The sequence below is a fragment of the Mustela erminea genome, chromosome 13 (assembly GCF_009829155.1).
Source record: "Mustela erminea isolate mMusErm1 chromosome 13, mMusErm1.Pri, whole genome shotgun sequence".
NCBI lineage: Eukaryota > Metazoa > Chordata > Mammalia > Carnivora > Mustelidae > Mustela > Mustela erminea.
In genome coordinates this window covers 74,197,669-74,217,373 of record NC_045626.1, presented here as the reverse complement: position 1 = coordinate 74,217,373, position 19,705 = coordinate 74,197,669, and the positions used below count along the sequence as shown (strand labels likewise).

Sequence of the window (19,705 nt, the reverse complement as noted above, 5' to 3'; positions counted from 1 at the left end):
TGTTTTCATGTCACACTTAACTTAGGCATCAAATTAGATTGTTTCTGAGGAAGAACTCTGACACCAAGATCTTTGATACCTAAGTATGTTTTAGGGCCTGTAGTGGAATGCATAATCCTAAACACACTATATAGAACTTGTGAAGAACTACAGTTTGGGTAGTTGCATACTGGTGACACATTCTTCAGTGCGGGCTCAATTGCTTATTCACTGTGATCTAGGAAAAGCTGCTTAACCTCTCTGAATCTCAGTTCTCCCATCTGTATATTGGGAAAGGTAGTTATGTTAATGTATTTGATGTGTACAAGCACAGTAGGCAGTCAGTAAATGGTGGCTATTATTAGTCTCATAAAGTTTATTTATAAAAGCTTTTATTTTGTTAGAAATTCCCTTGTTTCATGTCTTAAATGCACGGATTACCTTTGGAAATGTCAATGGCTGTAGCACTGCTGAAGAAACTGGATCTCAAAATGTGGAAGGGACCCAAGCTGATACAGGTAAAAAAAGAAAAAAAAAAAAAAAGTTGGGCTTTGTGGTTTAAAAAAAACACCACCACATCCAGTTAATTACTGATTATTCAGTTTGACATTGGAGTATCTTATGAAATAGATCTCTGCAGTGAATGAAAATGTTAGATTTCTTTGAGAGTCAGTATAAAAACTTATAGAATATGACCCCACTTGTATTTAAAAAAAAAAAAAGCATAGTTTTAAAAACCAGCTCTATTGAGGTGTACTGTGTATACAGTAATATGCTCCCACTTTAAGTGTGACAGTTCAGTGCTTTTAGACAAATGCGTGTACCCACAGAACCACCACAGTCAAGACGTAGAGCATTTCTATTACTTGACAAAATTTCCTCAGGCTCCCTTGCCATTCATCCACATTATCTTTTGGAGGCTACTATAAGTGGATTATTTACTTACTTTCCAGTTACTCGTTGGTAGTATATAGAAACAAAACTGATTTTTTTTTTTAGTTGTTTTGTCTGTTTTACTGGGGTAAAATGGTGTTCTGTGTCTTGGACTAGTTGAAGGATACACAGGCATTTATTATTTTTTGAGAGAGAGGGACAGAGAGCATGTGTAAGCTGTGAGGGGGGATGCAGGGGAGAGAATCTCAAGCAGACTCTACAGTGAATGTGGAGCCTGACTCAGGGCTTGGTGCAGGACTCAATTCCATGACCCCAAGATCATGACCTGAGCCGAAACCAAGAGTTGAATGCCCAACCGACTGAGCCACCTAGGTTCCCCGTTTTATTATCATTTTTAGTTTAGTTTATAGACATCTTACTTTGTTTTATATGTTTACTGTATTCCATAGTAAAAAAAGGAAAACTACAAAGAGTCCTTGGTGTGACTATGTATTATTCACACACATACACACACCGCATTTCTCAAAAGACATGCAAGGGAACACTGGTTACCTCAGGACTTTGGAAATAAGAGAAAGGGTGTAGGGAGACAGAGATCTTTATTTTTTTTATGACCATGAGTTAATTTTATTACTTAAAGGAAAAGACCGAAAGAAAAGGCCATATTTTGGTACTTTCCTGTCAAGGTTATTGTTCCTCAAAATCTCTCTCACATAGCAGCAAACCTAGATCTTAATCATTTTTTTAAATTTTTAAATTTTTTATAAACATATATTTTTATCCCCAGGGGTACAGGTCTGTGAATCACCAGGTTTACACACTTCACAGCACTCACCAAAGCACATACCCTCCCCAATGTCCATAATCCCACCCCCTTCTCCCAACCCCCTTCCCCCCAGAAACCCTCAGTTTGTTTTGTGAGATTAAGAGTCACTTATGGTTTGTCTCCCTCCCAATTCCATCTTGTTTCATGATCTTAATCATTTTAATCCTTTTGTTTTCTAACTGAACAAAATTTTTTTTTTAAAGATTTTTATTGATTTATTTGATAGACAGAGAGAGATCACAAGTAGGCAGAGAGGCAGGCAGAGAGAGAGGGGGAAGCAGGCTCCCCGCCGAGCAGAGAGCCCCATGTGGGGCTCGATCCCAGGACCCTGAGACAATGACCTGAGCTGAAGGCAGAGGCTTAAACCACTGTGCCACCCAGGCGCCCCAACAAATTTTTATATATTTAAAATTTTAAGTTTGAAGTGGAAATTTATTTTGCTGATTTAGGCACCGACTCTTACCCTTTGTGTTTCAGCTTCCCACGTCACAAACTTTGAGGTGGATCAGTCTGTATTTGAAATTCCAGACTCTTACCACGTTCAAGACAATGGCAGAAATGTGCATTTACAAGATGAAGATTATGAGCTAATGCAGTTTGCGATCCAGCAGAGTTTACTGGAGTCCAGCAGGAGCCAGGTGCATTTAGTGGAACAAATGGCAGGGCACGGGAGGGTTCAACCTGTAGCTGATTTGTGAGACTCACTGGACATCACAAGCTGGGCAGATTCTCAGTGTACCCAGAGGTCCTATTTTCTGCACCTGGTCTTTCCCAAAAGCTGCTTCTCTGATACCGTGTGCACAGCCCAAGTCGGCATCATTCACAGGATGTCTCCTGACAGACCTCCTTCTCCTCAGGTTCACCCACGCAGCCCACAGTCACGTAGTTTTCAGAGCATGCTATCTGATATGCTAGTACCGAAACCGTAGGTTCATGCTAGCTTCTCCCATCCTGTTTTTTTCTGGAATATTGTCCACATGTTGGTCGTCTTGTAAGAAGGCATGTGGATTTGAATCCTACCTTCCTCCCAAGGGAAGACCAGTCATTGTGTTGTGGTTGCTCAGTGTGTGATGAAAATGGTGGTTGAGTCTTTGTTAAGTTTGTTTTTTACTCCTATGTTTTACTCTGTTGCAAAGGGTATAATCCCAAACTGTCAGGGACTCTAAAGGGTAGAGCTAAGGGTGGGGCAGACCAGAGTAAGAACAGGTGCCCTTGGTCTCCTCAGGTGGTTCTTCCTCCAGGTCTCACCTGCCTGGGACAGTGCAGGCCTTGAGCTCCTCCTCCCCCAATGTCAAGTCCTTCCAACCCTGCCCTCTTGTGCTTTTCTGATTCTGCTGTGGCGGGCTGTCTTTCTGTGTTCCCCACCTTTTGGTGTCCTGGGCTTCTGCTGTTTGTTCTTGGTTCCTTGTTTCCTTCCATCGCTCATTTGGCACATGTTTGCAGAGCGAGGATTCTTTGATGAAGCAGGCCCAGCCCCTGAACTCACAGGCCCCCCCCAAGGTATGAGAGTGGTACCCACACTCCAGTGTCCAAGTTCAGATTTTTGGCATTATGGTTTTATTCTTGAGATTCCAAGGTTGGGCAGTGGATGTGCTTCCCCTCCTCCATTCCCCATCAGTCTGTTCTTAACCATTCAGTTTTCTGAAGCTGCTGGGCCAAGGGCCACACCCATACCCAGCGTATTGCCTTTGGGAGGCCTCCTGGGAGAAGCCCAGCCCCTGGACCTCACTGTCCCTCCAGTGTGCCTTGCCCTTCTTCAAGTGAGCTCATTGCTCCCTCCTGCCCAGTATCTGCATAAACCTTGTTGACCATAAATTTTGCAAAGGAGGGGGGTAGCCAAAGTCAAAGATGACAAATGTTGAGTTATATGTTGTCACCTTACTTTACAAGAATGACCTGCCTTGTTCATTTAAACTTTGCCCAAGGTTGTTTTTGATGGATTCTGTGTCAAGTATGAGAGGCTCTGGCCGTTAAGCAGGGTAGTGTACCACATTCCACCTGACATTTAGGTGTCGTGTTTGAGATCACCCAAGTCTCTGTTCATTTTTCATGTGGTGTTATCAGTAATGGACATGGAAAAATTTTTAAATTTTGTTCTTGTGCTTTCGTCGCCTTATCAGTATGATGCCTCCTCCTTCTAGGAGGTATTCATGTCCATCATGTTTGTTTTTCGCAGGAACTTTCAGGACCAGCTTCGAATGGAGGGATCGGCCAGACACATGCCTACGACGCCCAGTATGAGAGGTGACTGGCATAACTTTTAAAGTGAGGCCGACATGGGACTTAGTGTTGATCCATTTGTTGACTAGCCACAGGCCAGTGCCATTGGCAGAAAGGCTCCCAGTAAATGCTTTTTGAGCGGTCTGATCTTCTGCAAGGAGTATATGCTCACAGGGTCTAGATGCCCTCAGCAGGAGGTAGATAGTTTTAAGAATGAGGAGTCTTTGGGGAACAGATACAGGGATGAGTAGATTATCTTTTTAAAGGAGAGGGTAAAGACTGGAAAGATTTATTTTATGGAGTATTTTCATGTACTCCAGGCATATATGAAAGCCCACTGAAAGAAAACTTAGGTTTTGCTTTAAAATAGATCCAAATTCAGTTCCTGACCCCATCCCTTAGCAGCTGGGTGATCATGGGCGGGTTTGCTCACCTGTATGCAGCACCCTGCCTCCAGATGTAGAGGGGACTGAATGGCACCGTGCCCGTGGGATGTGTATTAAGTGCCCAGTATGGTGCATTCTTGGGAGGCAGTTAAATGTAGGTGCTGCTGCTGCCCTGATGATATTGGTAATTGTTTTCCTTTTTCCACCTCTTTCCCCCCACAGGGCCATCCAGGAGAGCCTCCTCACCAGCTCAGAAGGCCTGCACCCCGGGGCTTCGAGCGAGACAAGCCGTTTTGATAGCGACCTGCAGCTGGCCATGGAGCTCTCTGCCAAAGAGCTGGAGGAGCGTGAGCTCCGGCTCCGGGAGGAGGAGGAGGAGCTCCAGCAAGTCTTACAGCTGTCTCTCACTGAGAAATAGACCTTTCTGGTCACCGGCTGCACAAAGCAGAGGTTCTGGGCCGCACGGGAGTGCTGCATCACTAGTGCCCCGGGGCCGAGGGACTGCACCTCGCATGCATGCAGCCAACAGCAGCTGCCCTTCCTTCTGCAGAGGTGCCGGACCAGGGACTCCCAGGCCCATCCATGACACTCCCCCGGGGAGGGGCTGGGGACCAGCAGGCCCCATCTCCAGGCTAAGGGGAGGAGAGCATCATCACTTTCCATTAGATGTATTGGCTTGCAGGTCACGTTTTTACTACTACCAGCTTTAGACAAAAACCCCAATCCCCGCAAGTTTGTAGATTAATTTTTATCAAGGAGTGATAACAAAACAAGTTATTGCAGAGTCAGGGTGCTTTTATATATGAGAGCAGCAGCCTTTTTAGAGCGTGGTTTATGAGAATTTATGAGACACTTCTTTACAGTTCACCAAAGAAATGGATAATCTGTGCCGATCTATTCTTTTGTTTTTACCTTTATACAGGGTTTCTAGGACACTCACTGCTCCTCCTCCATCTCCACTTTATTCCATCCCACCCACTGCTGCTAGAGTCAAAGAGGAAACATGTACAGGATACGTTTTAGATTAGGCGTAACTATTTGCATTACATTAGGCTATACAAATGACCACGGATGTTGCCTTAGCCTTAAAAATTACCAGTAGTTTCAAACCACCTCACTCCACCCTGAGGGGTCTGATTTGAATTTATAAAGGCACTTCATTTGAGAGCAGGATCCTCCAGGCTAAATCCAAGGCAGCTAATCCTGGCCCCGAAGGAACAGCTAGGAGAGCCTGAGGCTTGTTCTCGAGGCGGCAGGCTGGCCAAAACATCAGACAGCACAGAACCAAAGTAGGTGTGTTCCGCACCCTCCCTAGTGACAGATTGCCACGGAGAGGCCAAGGGAGACCCCACTACAGGCCTAGGTTCACTAGAGAAGAAGGAGTGGCCTTGTAGTTAGAAAGGGAGCTCCAAGCAGAACTTAATATTAAGCTCTGTATTCAAAAGGGAAAATGAGGATTCTGCATTGCTTTTTAGAGTTCAAATCAACATCTTTCTGGATAAATATATTTTTTAACAGAATCTTTTTATTATTTTTAAAAGATATAAAGACAACTACTCCCATCAGTAGCAATACAAGGTTATACATTTTAACCAAATTTTCTCAGGCCTTTTTTGGATACCTTTAGTAGTTTAACGATTTTATGTGACCCTTCTGTAAATAAGCACTGCACACCACACAGAAGAACGCCCGGGAGGAGAGCCGAGGGCGCCCTCATTCTGGCCCATCTGGTCGTCCCCACAGGCTGACTGACATGACCTGGTAACAGTGGCCACCTCAGCTCCCTGTCTCTTTCCTGTCTGCTGTGCTGCTTTCAGGATGGGAAGAGACAGAAACTACGCTGCAGTTAGCATCCGTATCCTCCAGTTAGTGCTGCCAGTAAAATGCTCTTAGTCTCAGAGGATTGTGCTCTGGATTCCACATAACCACCTGCCTTTTTAGTCACGGCACACACACGGCCAGTATACCGCGGGGTCATGTTTGTTTCCAACACACAGCTTGGCATTCTGTTTACTCCGTGTTCACCCTGAGTGAAGACACTTCTCGGGAATGCATCAGGCTGCAGCGTTTACTCCCTGAGGTGAACCAGCCATGATTTCTGTGTTTGCATTCCACTGGCCTGCTTCCGGAGGAAGGGGACTCCCCGGGAAGTTGGTTAAAAAGGGACTGAGCGTTCTGTCCATCTGTTGCAGCATTTCTAATCTATGTGTTCACTCTTAAAATGCAAATAAAGACTGCTTCCCGAGAGGGTTCTCGGACAGTATCCTAGCTAGCCTTTGAGTCTTTGTTCCTTTTCATGGGGTTTCTCTAGTCGCTGAATGTTCCCACACTCCCTGTTATGTATGTGACTACAACAGGAGAATGCGTCATGCCACCTGGCATCCATTACCAAGGTGACCTGCTCCTCTCAGCCTCCCCACCGGGGTCATATAGTCCACATGCCCCACGCTGCTCATTTCACATAGAAACTGAAAAGCCCACCAGCACAGGGGCTGCTGGGACAGACTGCAGTGGTTCTGCTGGAGGTGGCCTGGCTCCTCTGGAGTCCGGGAAGCCGCGCCAACCTCAGATCGCTCCTGGGACTGGAGATGCCCCCCCTCTGAGGCTGATGTGCTCTGTGAGGCTGATCTTAGAAGTTCAGGTGATAATTAGGGCTTCCAGATTTATCCTACACCCAATTACTTCGGTATTAAGAAACGGGGATGGCGGGGGGCGCCTGGGTGGCTCAGTCGGTTAAACCTTCAGTCCAGGTCATGATCTCTGGGGCTTGGGATCGAGTCCCTACATCAGGCTTCCTGCTTAGTGGGGAGTCTGCTTCTCCCTCTGCCCTTCCCTCCTCCCCGCCCTGCTTGTACTCTCTCTCTCAAATAAAAAATAAATCTTGAAAAGACACAAAAACACAAACGGAGGCAGTGACCAGTAGAAAATCATCTGGGCTCCAGAAATGCGGCCTTGGTATTTCCAGGAAGATGTGAAGGAGCTGCTTTGCTTTGGGGGAAAGTAGACAATACTGAGCCAGTGGGGCACTGTGAAGAAAACTCATTCGCCTTAGGCCAAGAGGCAATAGCTTAGACAATAACTGTGGATTACCTAATTAAAAAAAAAAAATAACAGTTTCTTCACCTTTACGTTCATTAAAACTTAGGTAGTGCAGTACCAGCAGGAAACGGAGCTGAAGCACTTTAGATACTGTTCCATGAGCAAGCTGAACACACCATACGTAACATGGTGTTGGCCTCTCAAGGAAGGGAGGTCTGCTCTTAATAATGACAGGGAAGAAATGGCCAGACTTACTGTAACCAGGGGTTTCCTGCTAAACGCCGAAGACCTCAAGGAAGGCAAGTTGCACCACAGCTGCTTCCCAGGACTACCTGCAGTGCAGGTAAGTGTTGGGGTTCAAAGTCCAAAGTACGCCTACATCTGGAAAAGTGTAGAATTCAGATTGGGGTCCAGCTGAAAAAAATGTAGTAAGACTTCCAGAGCTCCCAAATCCCAAGCAGCACTCACAGATTTATTCATCTCAAATTTAAACAAAGTTAAGATTAATACTTACTACGATAAGCCATTTTTATGGTTGGTATAAATGAAGTGAATACGTTCATTTGGGTACACGGTGTGTATTCTGGGCGCAGTTCAGTTTAGGGGCTTTGGCTGCCTCCCCTCAACCTTGTATTCCCAGAGACACAGGTAAAGGAAATAATGGTGCTTCAAAAGTATTAGTGGTCAGTCCTGGTGCATAAAAGTTTTCAGTAGAGTTCTGTCTCTCTCTCTCCCAGAATTGAGGTTTGTATCCTTCCTCATCTCTGTAATAAGCCTCTTTCTACAAAGATTACTGTGTGTCTGACTTTAGATTGAAATCTCATGCTGAACAGATGGTAACGTTGGAATGAAGACATAGGCTGGGTTTTGGGATTTGTATATGGAATTACTATTGCAAGGTTGTTTCTGAAAATTGGGACGTGATTCTATTGTAAGCTGCCTAGTTATCACTGGGCAAACGGCAGGTTACAAGGTTGGTTTATGGGCCTACCAAGTTTTCACTGTTTCCCTCTCAAGTCCTAAAAATGCCAGTAAATTTTTAGGCAGCGTATCAAAATATGGCATTCCAGATGAGGTAGGATGTGCCCTCCTGGGACTTAGCTGTCAGTGCCAGCCTCTCAGAATCCCACCTGCTCCTCCCTGCAGTCCGTCAGTAACCTGGTTTTTTATGGGACACGCCAAAGGTGGTGATCCCACCCTTGTCACCAATGGTTTCACAGTGTTTGATCTTCACCATAATTAAGAAAGATAAGGTGTGTATAGCACCACTTTGCAGGTGAAAAACTGAGGCTTGAAGAAGTGGGGACACAAATCCAGCTTCAGACCCCTGGCCTGGCCTGAGAGATTACTTACGGCTCAGTCTCCAGAAATAATACCTTGCCTTGGGGCAACTGTCTTACTTCACATACATAAATTTTAAAATGCGACTTCACGGCACTTCCCTGAGTAGAGCAGATGCAAACACACACCTGCATTTTAGACACTTAGAAAATAAATCACTAGGAGTCAAATAGCATGTAAGATTTTAATTTTAATTGACAATTTGCTCAAAACCACAAAACAGTGAACATTTCAGTGGCTCAATGTTAGGGTTACACACAAAATCCTGATGTCCGACAGTCACAGTATCCTACATTAGTTATTTCACATTCAGTGTGGGTTGTTAAAAAAAAAACCAAAACAAAAAACAACACACATCAGTGAGGTGACTGGAATACAAGACAAGCATTTCAGTTCAGTAACAAAGAAAATTAAGCCTAGCACGTTTAAAATAAATACTGTTAACCACTTTGGAAGTATGAAAGTATCATTTCAACAGGAAAAAACAATCCATTTCAACAGTGCAGAACAGCAGCATTTCAAGGTTGAGATGAAATCTGTGTAAACACACATGCACTCGCCTCTCAGCCTCCTACTATGAATGCACACTTCTGTGGGTTGAGGACCTCCCCACCCACAACTAAAAAGAGCTCCTGCTGAGTTTCTTTTAGATTCCAAATCTGAAAAGCTGCCACAAGCTTTAGGCCAGGGGCTGGAAAGTCTTGAGTGCAGCCCCAAGGAGCTCGATGTATTTAAGCAGGATGGAGCTCTTTTTCGGATGGGTCAACCAGTAATCAGCCCAACTCAGAGCCTTCCAGCCCCAGGGTGCTCATGGTCACAGGCTAGCTAATGCGGCCCTGACTTCATCGGGGGCATCTGGGTGCAGACCCAGATGTGGCACGAGGACTGATGGCCCAAAGTTTCCCACAACTGACACTGCTTTGCAACCAGGGCATTCCAGGCCAACTCAATCTAACTAAAAACACGTGTGACTCTTAACCCCACTGTGACCAAATGGTTCTCAAGTATGAAATGTCTACATGTCAAGTCTTCCTCTTATGAGTACTTTCCAATATTCGGGATGAGTCCTTTCCAGTGTGGTTTTCCCACCACTAACATAGTTAGCTGTCTTCCCATCTTTATACCGAAACTTGTAGCTTCAGGTCCTTCTTGTAACAAGTGTTAAGTGCAGCCAGATATACAAAGAAACATCAAGAAGCAGAGTCAGTTATTTACATTACAGTGTTAGGAAAAAAAAATAACTGCCAGATGGATGTTTTTTCTAAATCATTTCACATTTACCAACTGTCCAGACTGAAGGTCATTTCCAAGTGGTGAAGTTCTAATTCCAACCTCTCCAATGACCCATGTGCAACACAATTTATACTTTCCCCCAATACTTGTGGAAGAACTTGGTCGCTCAGCTGTCACCGACGGCGAATGGGCTTGTAGACACAAAATGCCATAAGGATCACGGTCACTAGCAGGATGCTGAAAATGGTTCCCATCAACACTGCAAAAGGAAAACAGGTCACCTCCTCACAGCAGCTCCACGTTGTCATTCATCCATTTTTTGCCGATAATTTGCCAAATGCCACTCAGTGCCAGGCACTGTGCCAGGTGTGTGGGAAACAGACACCAAAAGATTCTAAGGATGTTTCCAAATAGGTGGGGGAGAAAATGTAAACTAGTAAGAGCAGCTCACAGGGCCTGAAGAAATGTGACAATGATAGGGATAGAGGGGTGAGGAGGGGTTACGGTAGGTAGGGCAGTGGAGAAAGCATTTGAGGAGGTGCCACACAAGCTGGGACCGTGATGAGAGGAGGGAGCCCTGTGAAGATCTGCAGGGAGAGCACTGTGGCCCCAAGGGTCAGCAAAAGCAAGCTCTTGGGGCCAGACAAGCCAAGAAAGCCAATGAATAGAAAGAGGCGAGCATGGCTGAGGAGGGAGGAAGTGAGGCAGGAAATGAAGCCAGAGAGGAAGGCTGCAGCCACTTCATGCAGGGCCTCGTGGACCACGATGCCAACATGGGTTTACTGTAAGTTTAAAGGGAGGGCCAAAGGCAAAGAGTGACATGATGTGATTCAACGTGGGAAACCAGATCCTTCTGGCTGCATGGAGAACCACCAGATTATAGGTGACAAGAACAGAAGCAGGGAGCCCAACGTTTTTAAAGCCATTCATAAAAACTGGAGATGAAAAAAAGAGTAAAGCATTTTAATCTCTAGAAGAGACAAAGGCCTTTGGATCCAAGAAGCAATGAACTTCACAAACCTATTCCATTTCAGAGAGTAAATTTCAGGTCTAAAATCTCCAGGGTGCTCAAGTGAGAAACAGAACCTACGACTAAGCCCTCGGGTTGAGCCTCGGTAGAGGACTAGACCTAAGAACTGAGGCTTTAACGTAACCAGCAACCCATGGAAGGGACCTGTGACTACCTCAGAGGTCTAACAAGAGTTCAAGATGTTACCTTTACCAAGCAAGTATACATTTGTTTTTAAGTATGTGGGCCCATCCCAGGTTCCAATGGGAAACTAACCATGGCTATCCTCTAGTGTGCCTACTGAAAAAACAAGATTTGACCAAAGTTTTATTTAAATCAGTAATCTGGGGTATTTGTGACCCCTACAAAATGCCCCCATATGGAACCCAGTTATTTAAATACTGACCATACAGAAACACTTTTTTTTGGTGAGGAAGGGGAAGAAAGAATGTAGGTGATAAAGACAACCTACAACTCATATAAGCTAAATGTCCTATCTCAAAACAGGCCTTTTTATCTAAATACCTGCCCTTATTTACAAAGTTTTGAATTCCACGAATTTCTAAGGTTCTCACTGTAATTGGACCTCAAGTTGCCTTATTCCATTTAAACCATTCTCCTGTATTTGACATTCTGGAAGGACTCTCAAAAACAAAACAACCCTCTTTCTCTCCCCACCTTCCCCCCCAAAACCCCCCAACCAATTCCCAAAGCAGGAATGTAGGAGGCTGGAAGTAGAGAACAATCTCAAAAAGCATTTGAAAAGGTTTAAAATGATGGGTTGTTAGGTACATAATGCCCATGTAGATAGCTATCCATGTGGGGCTTGATAGATTCTCCCATTCTTCATCTTTGTCCTCCCCCACACTTTGCACATGGTATTAGTTACCTGAATGGCAGACTCAGGCAGAACCTTAAGACTTCTTGGGTCCTTCCTTATTGGTCACTTCCAATTGCTGAACTTCATTTCCTACATCTATAAAATGTGGCAAGTGAAACCCACCTCAAGAGGGTTTCCTGAAACCTAACTGTGGTATCCTATGAAAAGCACTCAACAGAGTGTAGACATAGAACATGCAGACGGTAAGTGAAAGCCGTTATGATGACCAAAACAGGCAACACGGCACAGCGGTCATGAACTCAAGGTGTGGGGTCAGACTGTCTGGGCTCCCATCTATACTGATGGGCTATGTGTTCTCAAATAAATTACACGATATCTTTGTTTCCTCCTCTGTAAAGATGGAGACAAAAATACCCCCTGCACAGGACTGTTTAGGGTAGTGTCTTCTACGCTATCTGTGGTAAAGGACTAGTTTTTATAACTTGTGGCCAGTCCCAGGCCATTACTATGTGCATGACTAGTAAGCAGCTCCCTCTACTTATTAAGCAGGTCAGTCCATGGAACCTAGGTCTGGTCTCTACTTGCTTGGATGTGGCGACAGTGTAAAACTGTTAATTTTGTTAAAAACACTAAATTTCTGTAGTCCTCTCTTTGCAGATAAATAATCTGGAAACCGCATTGGCCTGCAGACCACTCTTTGAATAGTATTATTGTTCAGGAGTGGTTCTCAGCCAGGGCGATTTTGCCCCCAGTGGACAGCTGGCACTCTTTGGAGTGATCTGGTCCATGATATCATAGTACCACTGTGGAGACGCTCTCCTGCTCCAAAGGATTAAGCAGCAGAGCACGTGGAAACCACTCAGAAGAGTGTTAGGTACACAGTAAGTGGACAACACAGACATTCAATTCAAATGTAAATGAGTCTCAAGATAATCCAAAAATGATACTACTATGGCACAGAAATTCAGATATATCACTGAGGAATAGAGGAAAGAAATGGCTTTGGCAGAAGAGGAAGAGTTATTGGGAACTTTAAGCTCCAGGACCCCTTCCAAAGCCATGTACACCGTATATACTTGTGTGTGTAAATAGGTGTCTTCATAAAACCTAGGTTCCAGTGCTAGTTTCCTACGTTCTCTGAAAGTCCTGTGCCCATGAAAACTTTCCTAAGCAGAAATGGCATATAGCAAAAAAAAAAAAAGTTGCCATTAATTTAAGCGGAAAAAACTGAGCCTCCCAGACCCCAAAAATAACCTTAGACTTTTCTGATACCTTAAGACACATTTAGCTAAGGGATACACAAAATAAATCGAGAACACGCACAGATACTCAGACACATTTCAAAGCTGTAACGGCATGATGCTAATAGGCTGAGTGTAGTTCCAGGAATGTAGTTTTGTGCTGTCACTCTCGCTGCTGGGGGTGTGTACTGCAGAACACCTGGTGAGCTCTCTTTTCACTTTTTTGCCTTTTTTCGTAAAAGGAAAAAATCCCCTTCGGATTTCTTTAGGTTAGCGAAAACAGATACTCATTCGAAAAGCAGGGTGTGTGTGTGGGGTGGGGGGTACCAGTACTGGCTGCCACCGCTATCCTAATTGGGTAAACGTGGGCAAATAACTTCACCTGCGTTTCCTCTTCATCCGGAAAACGGGGTTGCACTCCTGAGCTTTCTCATTAAGTCACCCTTGTTGCCTAGCCTGGGCCCACGCAGCCAAAGATGGGCCTCAACAACGAGCTCATTCATGCAACCAGCACACAAGAAGAGCCTATCTGGTACAAGCCTGGCGCGGAGTGGGACGGGCTGAGCAAGGCTGCAGTTACACAGCCCTCCCTCCCATGTCCCCTCCGCCCTGCCATTCCGCCGACAGCCGCTCACCCAGATTCTGCCCACGCAGCACGGCGTAGGGCCGGCTCTGCTCCCGCGGCTCCATCGGGCTCGGGGCCTCCGCCTGCCCCACCAGAAGACTGCCCAGGATGAAGGACAGCCACCACCTCGCAAGACGCGCCATCTTTTCCAGGCGGCTGGGGCGGAGAGGGCACTTCCGTCCAAATCCCCACTTCCGTTCCAGCGCGGGGCTCCTTCCGGCGCTGCCCCACCTCCCTCGCCTCGTTGCCAGGGTAACCATAATCCCAGGCGAGTGATTCTCTGTCCCGGGAGGTTCCTCCCGGATTGATGTCCCTCTTTGGTGAACGTTTTTAGTTAGCCCCGGGCCATTTTTTGGAGGGATCACTGTTCTGTCTGGGGCAACGTCCATCTCGATCACCATTCCGTGGTGACCAACATTCCCCTTTTTGTGGGCGGCAGGGGAGCCTCTTTCCGTAGAGGGTTTTTGGGTCTGTTTTGGGTCTATTGAAGGTTTTTTTAATGTATCCATGTATTTTCTTATTAGATCTTCGCTAAAGGCCCAAGAAGTATGTTATGCCCCAATAATGGGTCCGTGATTAAAGGAGCGAGACTGATACAAAGCGAAGGTCAAGCATAACTTTATTTCGCGCCAAGAACCAAGAATCTATCAGCACGTTCAGGGCCGCACCTCTTACAAGAGAGGGCGACCCTTCTCTGTTTCACAGTCTAGCTTTTAAGGGCAAAGGCCATGCGGTCGGGCCTGGCCACGCACAGGTGACCAATGAGATTGTAACACACACAGGAAACTCCATAGTGATGCTAGGTGACCAATTGAGTTACAATTTACCTTAGTAGACATTTGATTTAGCCCATCACACCTTGGTTAGGATTGGCGCCCAAAAGGCTCCCAAAGGGCGGGGCCCATACTCCTTGGTAACCAGGGAGACAGTATGCATCCCCCCCACTGATCGGATGTCTCCACCTGGCCTGACCCACCCTTATATCTGGGCTTTGTTACCTGGAGCTGGTTTCCAGGACTTGTTTTAAGTGAATCCCCTGGGGGAAGGGGAGCAGGGACAGTTTAACTTTAATGAAAGCCTCTTGCTAAGTAGGTCCTTACAAAATAGACACTGTAGTACCATTTGACAAATGCCACCTTCTCAGGAAGCCCTTACCGGGACATCCTTTTCTAAAATCTCCTACAACAAAGTGACTACCCCTGCAGCCCAGACAGTGAGAAACTGTCATCACGCTGAATTCTTGCTTTTCTGCAATGGACTTTCCTTCAAAACACACTCCCCCGACACACACAACTTCCTCCTTCTTTGTCATAAAATAAGTCCCTCTCCTTTGTTTGTTGAATTTGTCTATGGTTTTGCCATAGCTTGCAGGTCCTGAATTGCAATCTCTCTTCGTCCCAAATAAATGCATGTAAACGACATGATACATTATAAGTGATTGAGTTTATTCTGTTATTCTGGATTATTCTGTTATTATTATGGAAAATGTAGCCCACTTAGAAAAGTGGGCTTAAAATGGACCCTAAAGGGGCGCCTGGGTGGCTCAGTAGGTTAAAGCCTCTGCCTTTGGCTCAGGTCATGATCCCAGGGTCCTGGGATCGAGCCCCATATTGGGCGCTCCGCTCAGCGGGGAGCCTTCTGCCTCTCTCTGCCTGTCTCTCTGCCTACTTATGATCTCTATATATCAAATAAATAAATAAAATCTTTTGAAAAATTGACCCTAAAAATCACTGTAGTCTACCTAATAGTTTGTGGATTATTGCAATGCCTAGCTTTATTTTCTTTCTTTGGCTGCCTATCAGTTAACTATTTCAGTTCCCTTCAATAAAAGGACTAGGAAAAAAAAGAAAAAAAGGTGATTGTTTAATGAGAATGTACCATGTGTAATTACATCCCCGGCACTTTGACCTCGGTTTTTGTTTCTGCTTCAGGATTTTTACTGTTCCCTTTGCTGAAATGCTTTTCCCTATGCCATGTGCATGACAGGCAGCTATATAGCACCGAGGCCTCCGCCCAAGGGTCTGTTCCTCAGAGTGCCCTTTCCAGAGCCCCCAACACAGCCTCCAAGCTCACCCTACCTTCTCCTGTGGTTGTCATTACTATCTCAAGTGATTCTGTTTTTCGACGTTTCCCGGTTGTTACCTGTCTTCCCCACCAAACTGTGAACTCCATGAAGGCAAGACAATGTCTGTCTGGTTCACCACTCTGGTGCTGGGAAAAGTCCCGGGAACAGGAAAAGTTTTCTTAAATGTCTGTTGCGTGGATGTGGAGTGAGCAGAAAGGCAAGGGGAGGAAGAAAAACAAGAAAAGTATTGAAAATAGCCCATTTTCTCCACTTAGTTGCCTACATATATTTGTACATTATATGTACTATATGTCTACTAACGTAGCAGACCATTTACAATTAAATATAATATTTTCTACCTCCAAGTTCTCACAGCCCTTGACCTTTTGATGCTCGGCTCATTGTACTTTGTATTCTGGTGATTTGTGAATGTCATTTTTCTAACTGGACTATAAATTTCTTCCATCGGGGGTGCAGGGCATTCATTTAATTTTAATTTCACAGAAACAATGAATAACAATTAGTTAAAGGACATTCCTAATATTGTATGGGATATTATATTTGTTGCTTATCTGAAATTCAAACGTAAATGAGCAAAGCTGTGCTCTTATTTTCTGCTATATCTGACAATTCTACCTTCAGAGCACAATCTGAAATTCATTTGTTTTTGCACCCTTCTTCCCCAAATTCCTAACATGGTGTGTGCTTTGCACATAGTAGGTGCTCAGTAAATGCTTGCATAGTGAATACACGCATGATCACAGACTGTAGTATTTATCTGTGATAACTAAGTCCCTACATTTCAGGTAATACATTTCCATCTATAATTCTTTCTTATAAAAGCATCAACTGTAAAGTTTTTCCAGCGAGATAAACACAACACCAGGTAAAGTGGGTGCAAGGCAAGATTTATTAAAAACACTCTCCAGTGAAGTTTCAGGGCTCAGGAGAAGGGGAACCAGGAAAGTTGCACCGGGAGGAGGTGGGCACCCTTGGGTGAGGTTCCAAGACTCTGGAAAGCAGAGCGGTGGAAGTCGCGCCCAAGGCAGGGAGGAGGGGGCTTTTAAGGAATCTCGAGGGGAGCTCAGGGGTCTTTTGGCAAGTTTCCCTTATTCGGATATCTCGCCTGCTCCTCGGGGTCCCATTGGTCCACTGGAGCCCAGGGCGGGTGTCTCAGATTCCTGCTTGGGCCTTTGTTCTCCTGTCAAAGCTCAGGTTTTGTGGTGGGAACTTTCGCCATCTTAAGTAGCCCTTTCTGCCAGCCCAACATCAAGAAAAGCAAAAATGACAAAATTTTGGGAGTTGCTAATCAATCAATCAATCAACTAATTAATATTGTGATTAAATATACATAATATATTATTTATCATTTTTACCATTCACAAATGTACAATTCGGTGGTATCAAATACATTAATAATGTTGTATAATTACCATTACTGTTATCTAGATCCAAAACTTATTCATCATCTTCTACCAAAACTCTCTATGCATTAGACAATAACTCTCCCTTCTCCCCTCCCTCAGTTACTCTATTCTACTTTCTGTCCCTAGGAACTTAACTACCCTGGGTACTTAATGTAAATAGAATCCTCTAATATTTGTCCTTCTGTGTCTGGCTCATTTCACTAAGCATGATGTTCTCAGAGTCCATTCATATGATCAAATATTTCAAAATTTCATTCCTTTGTGTGGCCTAATAATATTCCATTATATATATTTCTTTTTTTTTTAAAGTTTTGTTTATTTAAGTAATCTCTACACCCAATATGGGGCTTGAACCCACAACACTGAGATCATGACCCAAGCTGAAATCAAGAGTCCAAAACCCAGCTGACTGAATCACCCAGGTACCCTCATCCTAGTAGTTTTAAAATCATATATCACTGTGGTTTTGATTTGCATTGGGAGGCACTCATTTTTTAAAATTTCTTTTTCTTTTTAAGATTTTATTTATTTTTTTATTTGACAGAGAGAGAGAGAGAGCAAGCACAGGCAGGGGGAGGCAGAGGGGCAGAGGGAGAAGTAGACTCCCCGCTGAGCAGGAAGCTGGATGTGGGACTTGATCCCAGAATCCTGAGATCACGACCTGAGCTGAAGGCAGACACTTAACCGACTGAGCCACCGAGGCGCCCCTATTTTTCTAATTGCAGTATAATTAACATACAGCATTATATTAGTTTCATTGTATAATGTAACAATTCAACAGTTATTTTTTTAAGTAGGCTTCTTGTCCAGTGTGGAACCCAATGTGGGGCCCAAACTCATGACCCCAAGATCAAGACCTGAGCTGACACCATGAGTCAGACACTTAACCAACTGAGCCATCCAAGTGCCCTGTGATTCAACAATTCTGTGCATTATTCAGGGCTCATCATGATCTTACTCTCCATTGCCTATTTCACCAATTCCCCACTCACCTCCCCTCTGGCAACCACCAGTTTGTTCCCTATATTTAAGAGTCAGGGTTTTTTTTGCCTGTCTCTTTTCCTCTTTGTTTATTTTGCTTAAGTTCCACATATGAGTGAAATAATATGGTATTTGTTTTTCTCTGCCTGGCTTATTGCACTTAGCATTACACCCTCTAGTTCTACCCATGTAGTTGCAAGTTGCAAGATTTCATTCCTTTTCATGACTGAGTAATTTTCTGTTGTATATACATAACACATCTTCTTTATTCATCTACACATGGGCATTTGGACTGCTTCCATAGCTTTGTTACTATAAATAGTGCTGCAATAAACATAGAGGTGTGTATATCTAATTCAAAAAGATACATACAACCCTAGGTTGACTGCAGCATTGTTGTACAATAGCCAAGATATGGAGGTGAGGGGGGGAGGGACGCCAAAGTTTTAACTTAGGAAAGAAGTGTTTTGTGACTGTGGTTTTGGAAAATACTTTAGTGGCCTTTTTGGTTATGAAAGGCAAAGCCCAGAGCATAGTCTGGAATGGAGAATTGAAGACAAAAGAAGCTAAACTTCTTAAATAATGAAATCATCTCAATTTCTAATTTCACCTGGTACCGAGAAACACATGGTGTAGGTCTTGAGATGGAAGCATGATACAAAGAGCTGGGAGAATAGCTGGCTTGGGAGGAAACTGATCCCAGCCATCTGGCATCACAAGAGGGACAGTCAGTGCTATCTGGTCTTTGGGGTTCTCTGGTTTTCTGTGATGTGCTCTAATTCCAAACCCACTCACTGTCCAAATCTTTAGTCCACTTGGGCTGCTATAGCAAAATACCATAGACTAGATAGTTTGCAAACAAAAAAAATGATCGCTCACAGTTCCAGAGGCTGAAAAGTCTAAGATCAAGTCAGCATTGTTACTGAACCCAAGTCTGGCTGCCCGTCACCTGAAAGATCATCATGGAAGAGATGAGTTTCTATTGGAAAGGAATTTGAATTTCATTCAGGAGACTGGCAACCTGTGGAGAAGGTGGGCTCCTGTCCAAAAGCCAACTCTGAGGTTTCTACCTGGCCCAGGAGTTTTTAAAGGAGTTTAGGGCCATTCATTAGCAAAGGGGGTGCAGTGGCCTGCAGTGTTTCTTCATCATGTGCAGACTCTGTGCCAGCTACAAATGTTGCCTTGGTGGTCTGGAATTGTACAGGGAGATCTGATTCTTGTTCTGTGATGTGCAGGAGTCCTCTCTTCTTTCTGCAAAGGAGGGCAAAATTTACAGCTCCACAAAGGAGGTCAGTAAAGTCATTTGTGTGACTTAAAAGAGAAAAAAATAGGCTGATCAGAAAGCTGAGCTGGCTTCAAACAGACTTGCTGGCCTCTGTGGCCTGGGAAAGCTCTGGTTCTTCATTCCTTAAGGGGAGCAGCCTGCAAATCTCAAAGCAAGGCCATTAGTTCTGTCAAGAGCATTAGGTTAGCAAGTAAGGAAAGTGTTCACTTGAAGCAAGTTATGCCTTAAGACCAGATGGAGTGTTATCAGGCATCATAGTCATTTTCTGAGGAGAGCCCCCTTCGTTTTTCTTAGCTGGTGCCTTCTTGCTTTG

General features: G+C 44.6%; 1 protein-coding gene and 1 long non-coding RNA gene across 2 annotated transcripts in view; one reads left to right on the top strand and one right to left on the bottom strand.

Annotated features, from left to right (window-relative positions):
* ANKRD13A (ankyrin repeat domain 13A) overlaps positions 1–6,568 on the top strand; it is a 32,664-nt gene extending 26,096 nt beyond the window's left edge. The window contains exons 12-15 of the mRNA XM_032311177.1: positions 384–497; positions 2,177–2,337; positions 3,876–3,943; positions 4,528–6,568. Coding sequence (XP_032167068.1) covers positions 384–497; positions 2,177–2,337; positions 3,876–3,943; positions 4,528–4,723 — 539 coding nt within the window. The 3' untranslated portion in view covers positions 4,724–6,568. The remainder of the gene's footprint in view (positions 1–383; positions 498–2,176; positions 2,338–3,875; positions 3,944–4,527) is intronic.
* Positions 6,569–8,857: 2,289 nt separating this feature from the next.
* LOC116572120 lies at positions 8,858–13,823 on the bottom strand. The gene is made up of 2 exons (XR_004278132.1): positions 13,645–13,823; positions 8,858–10,177 (listed from the first exon to the last, which is right to left on the bottom strand). It is a non-coding gene; the product is annotated as an uncharacterized LOC116572120 (long non-coding RNA).
* Between the last annotated feature and the right edge of the window lie 5,882 nt (positions 13,824–19,705).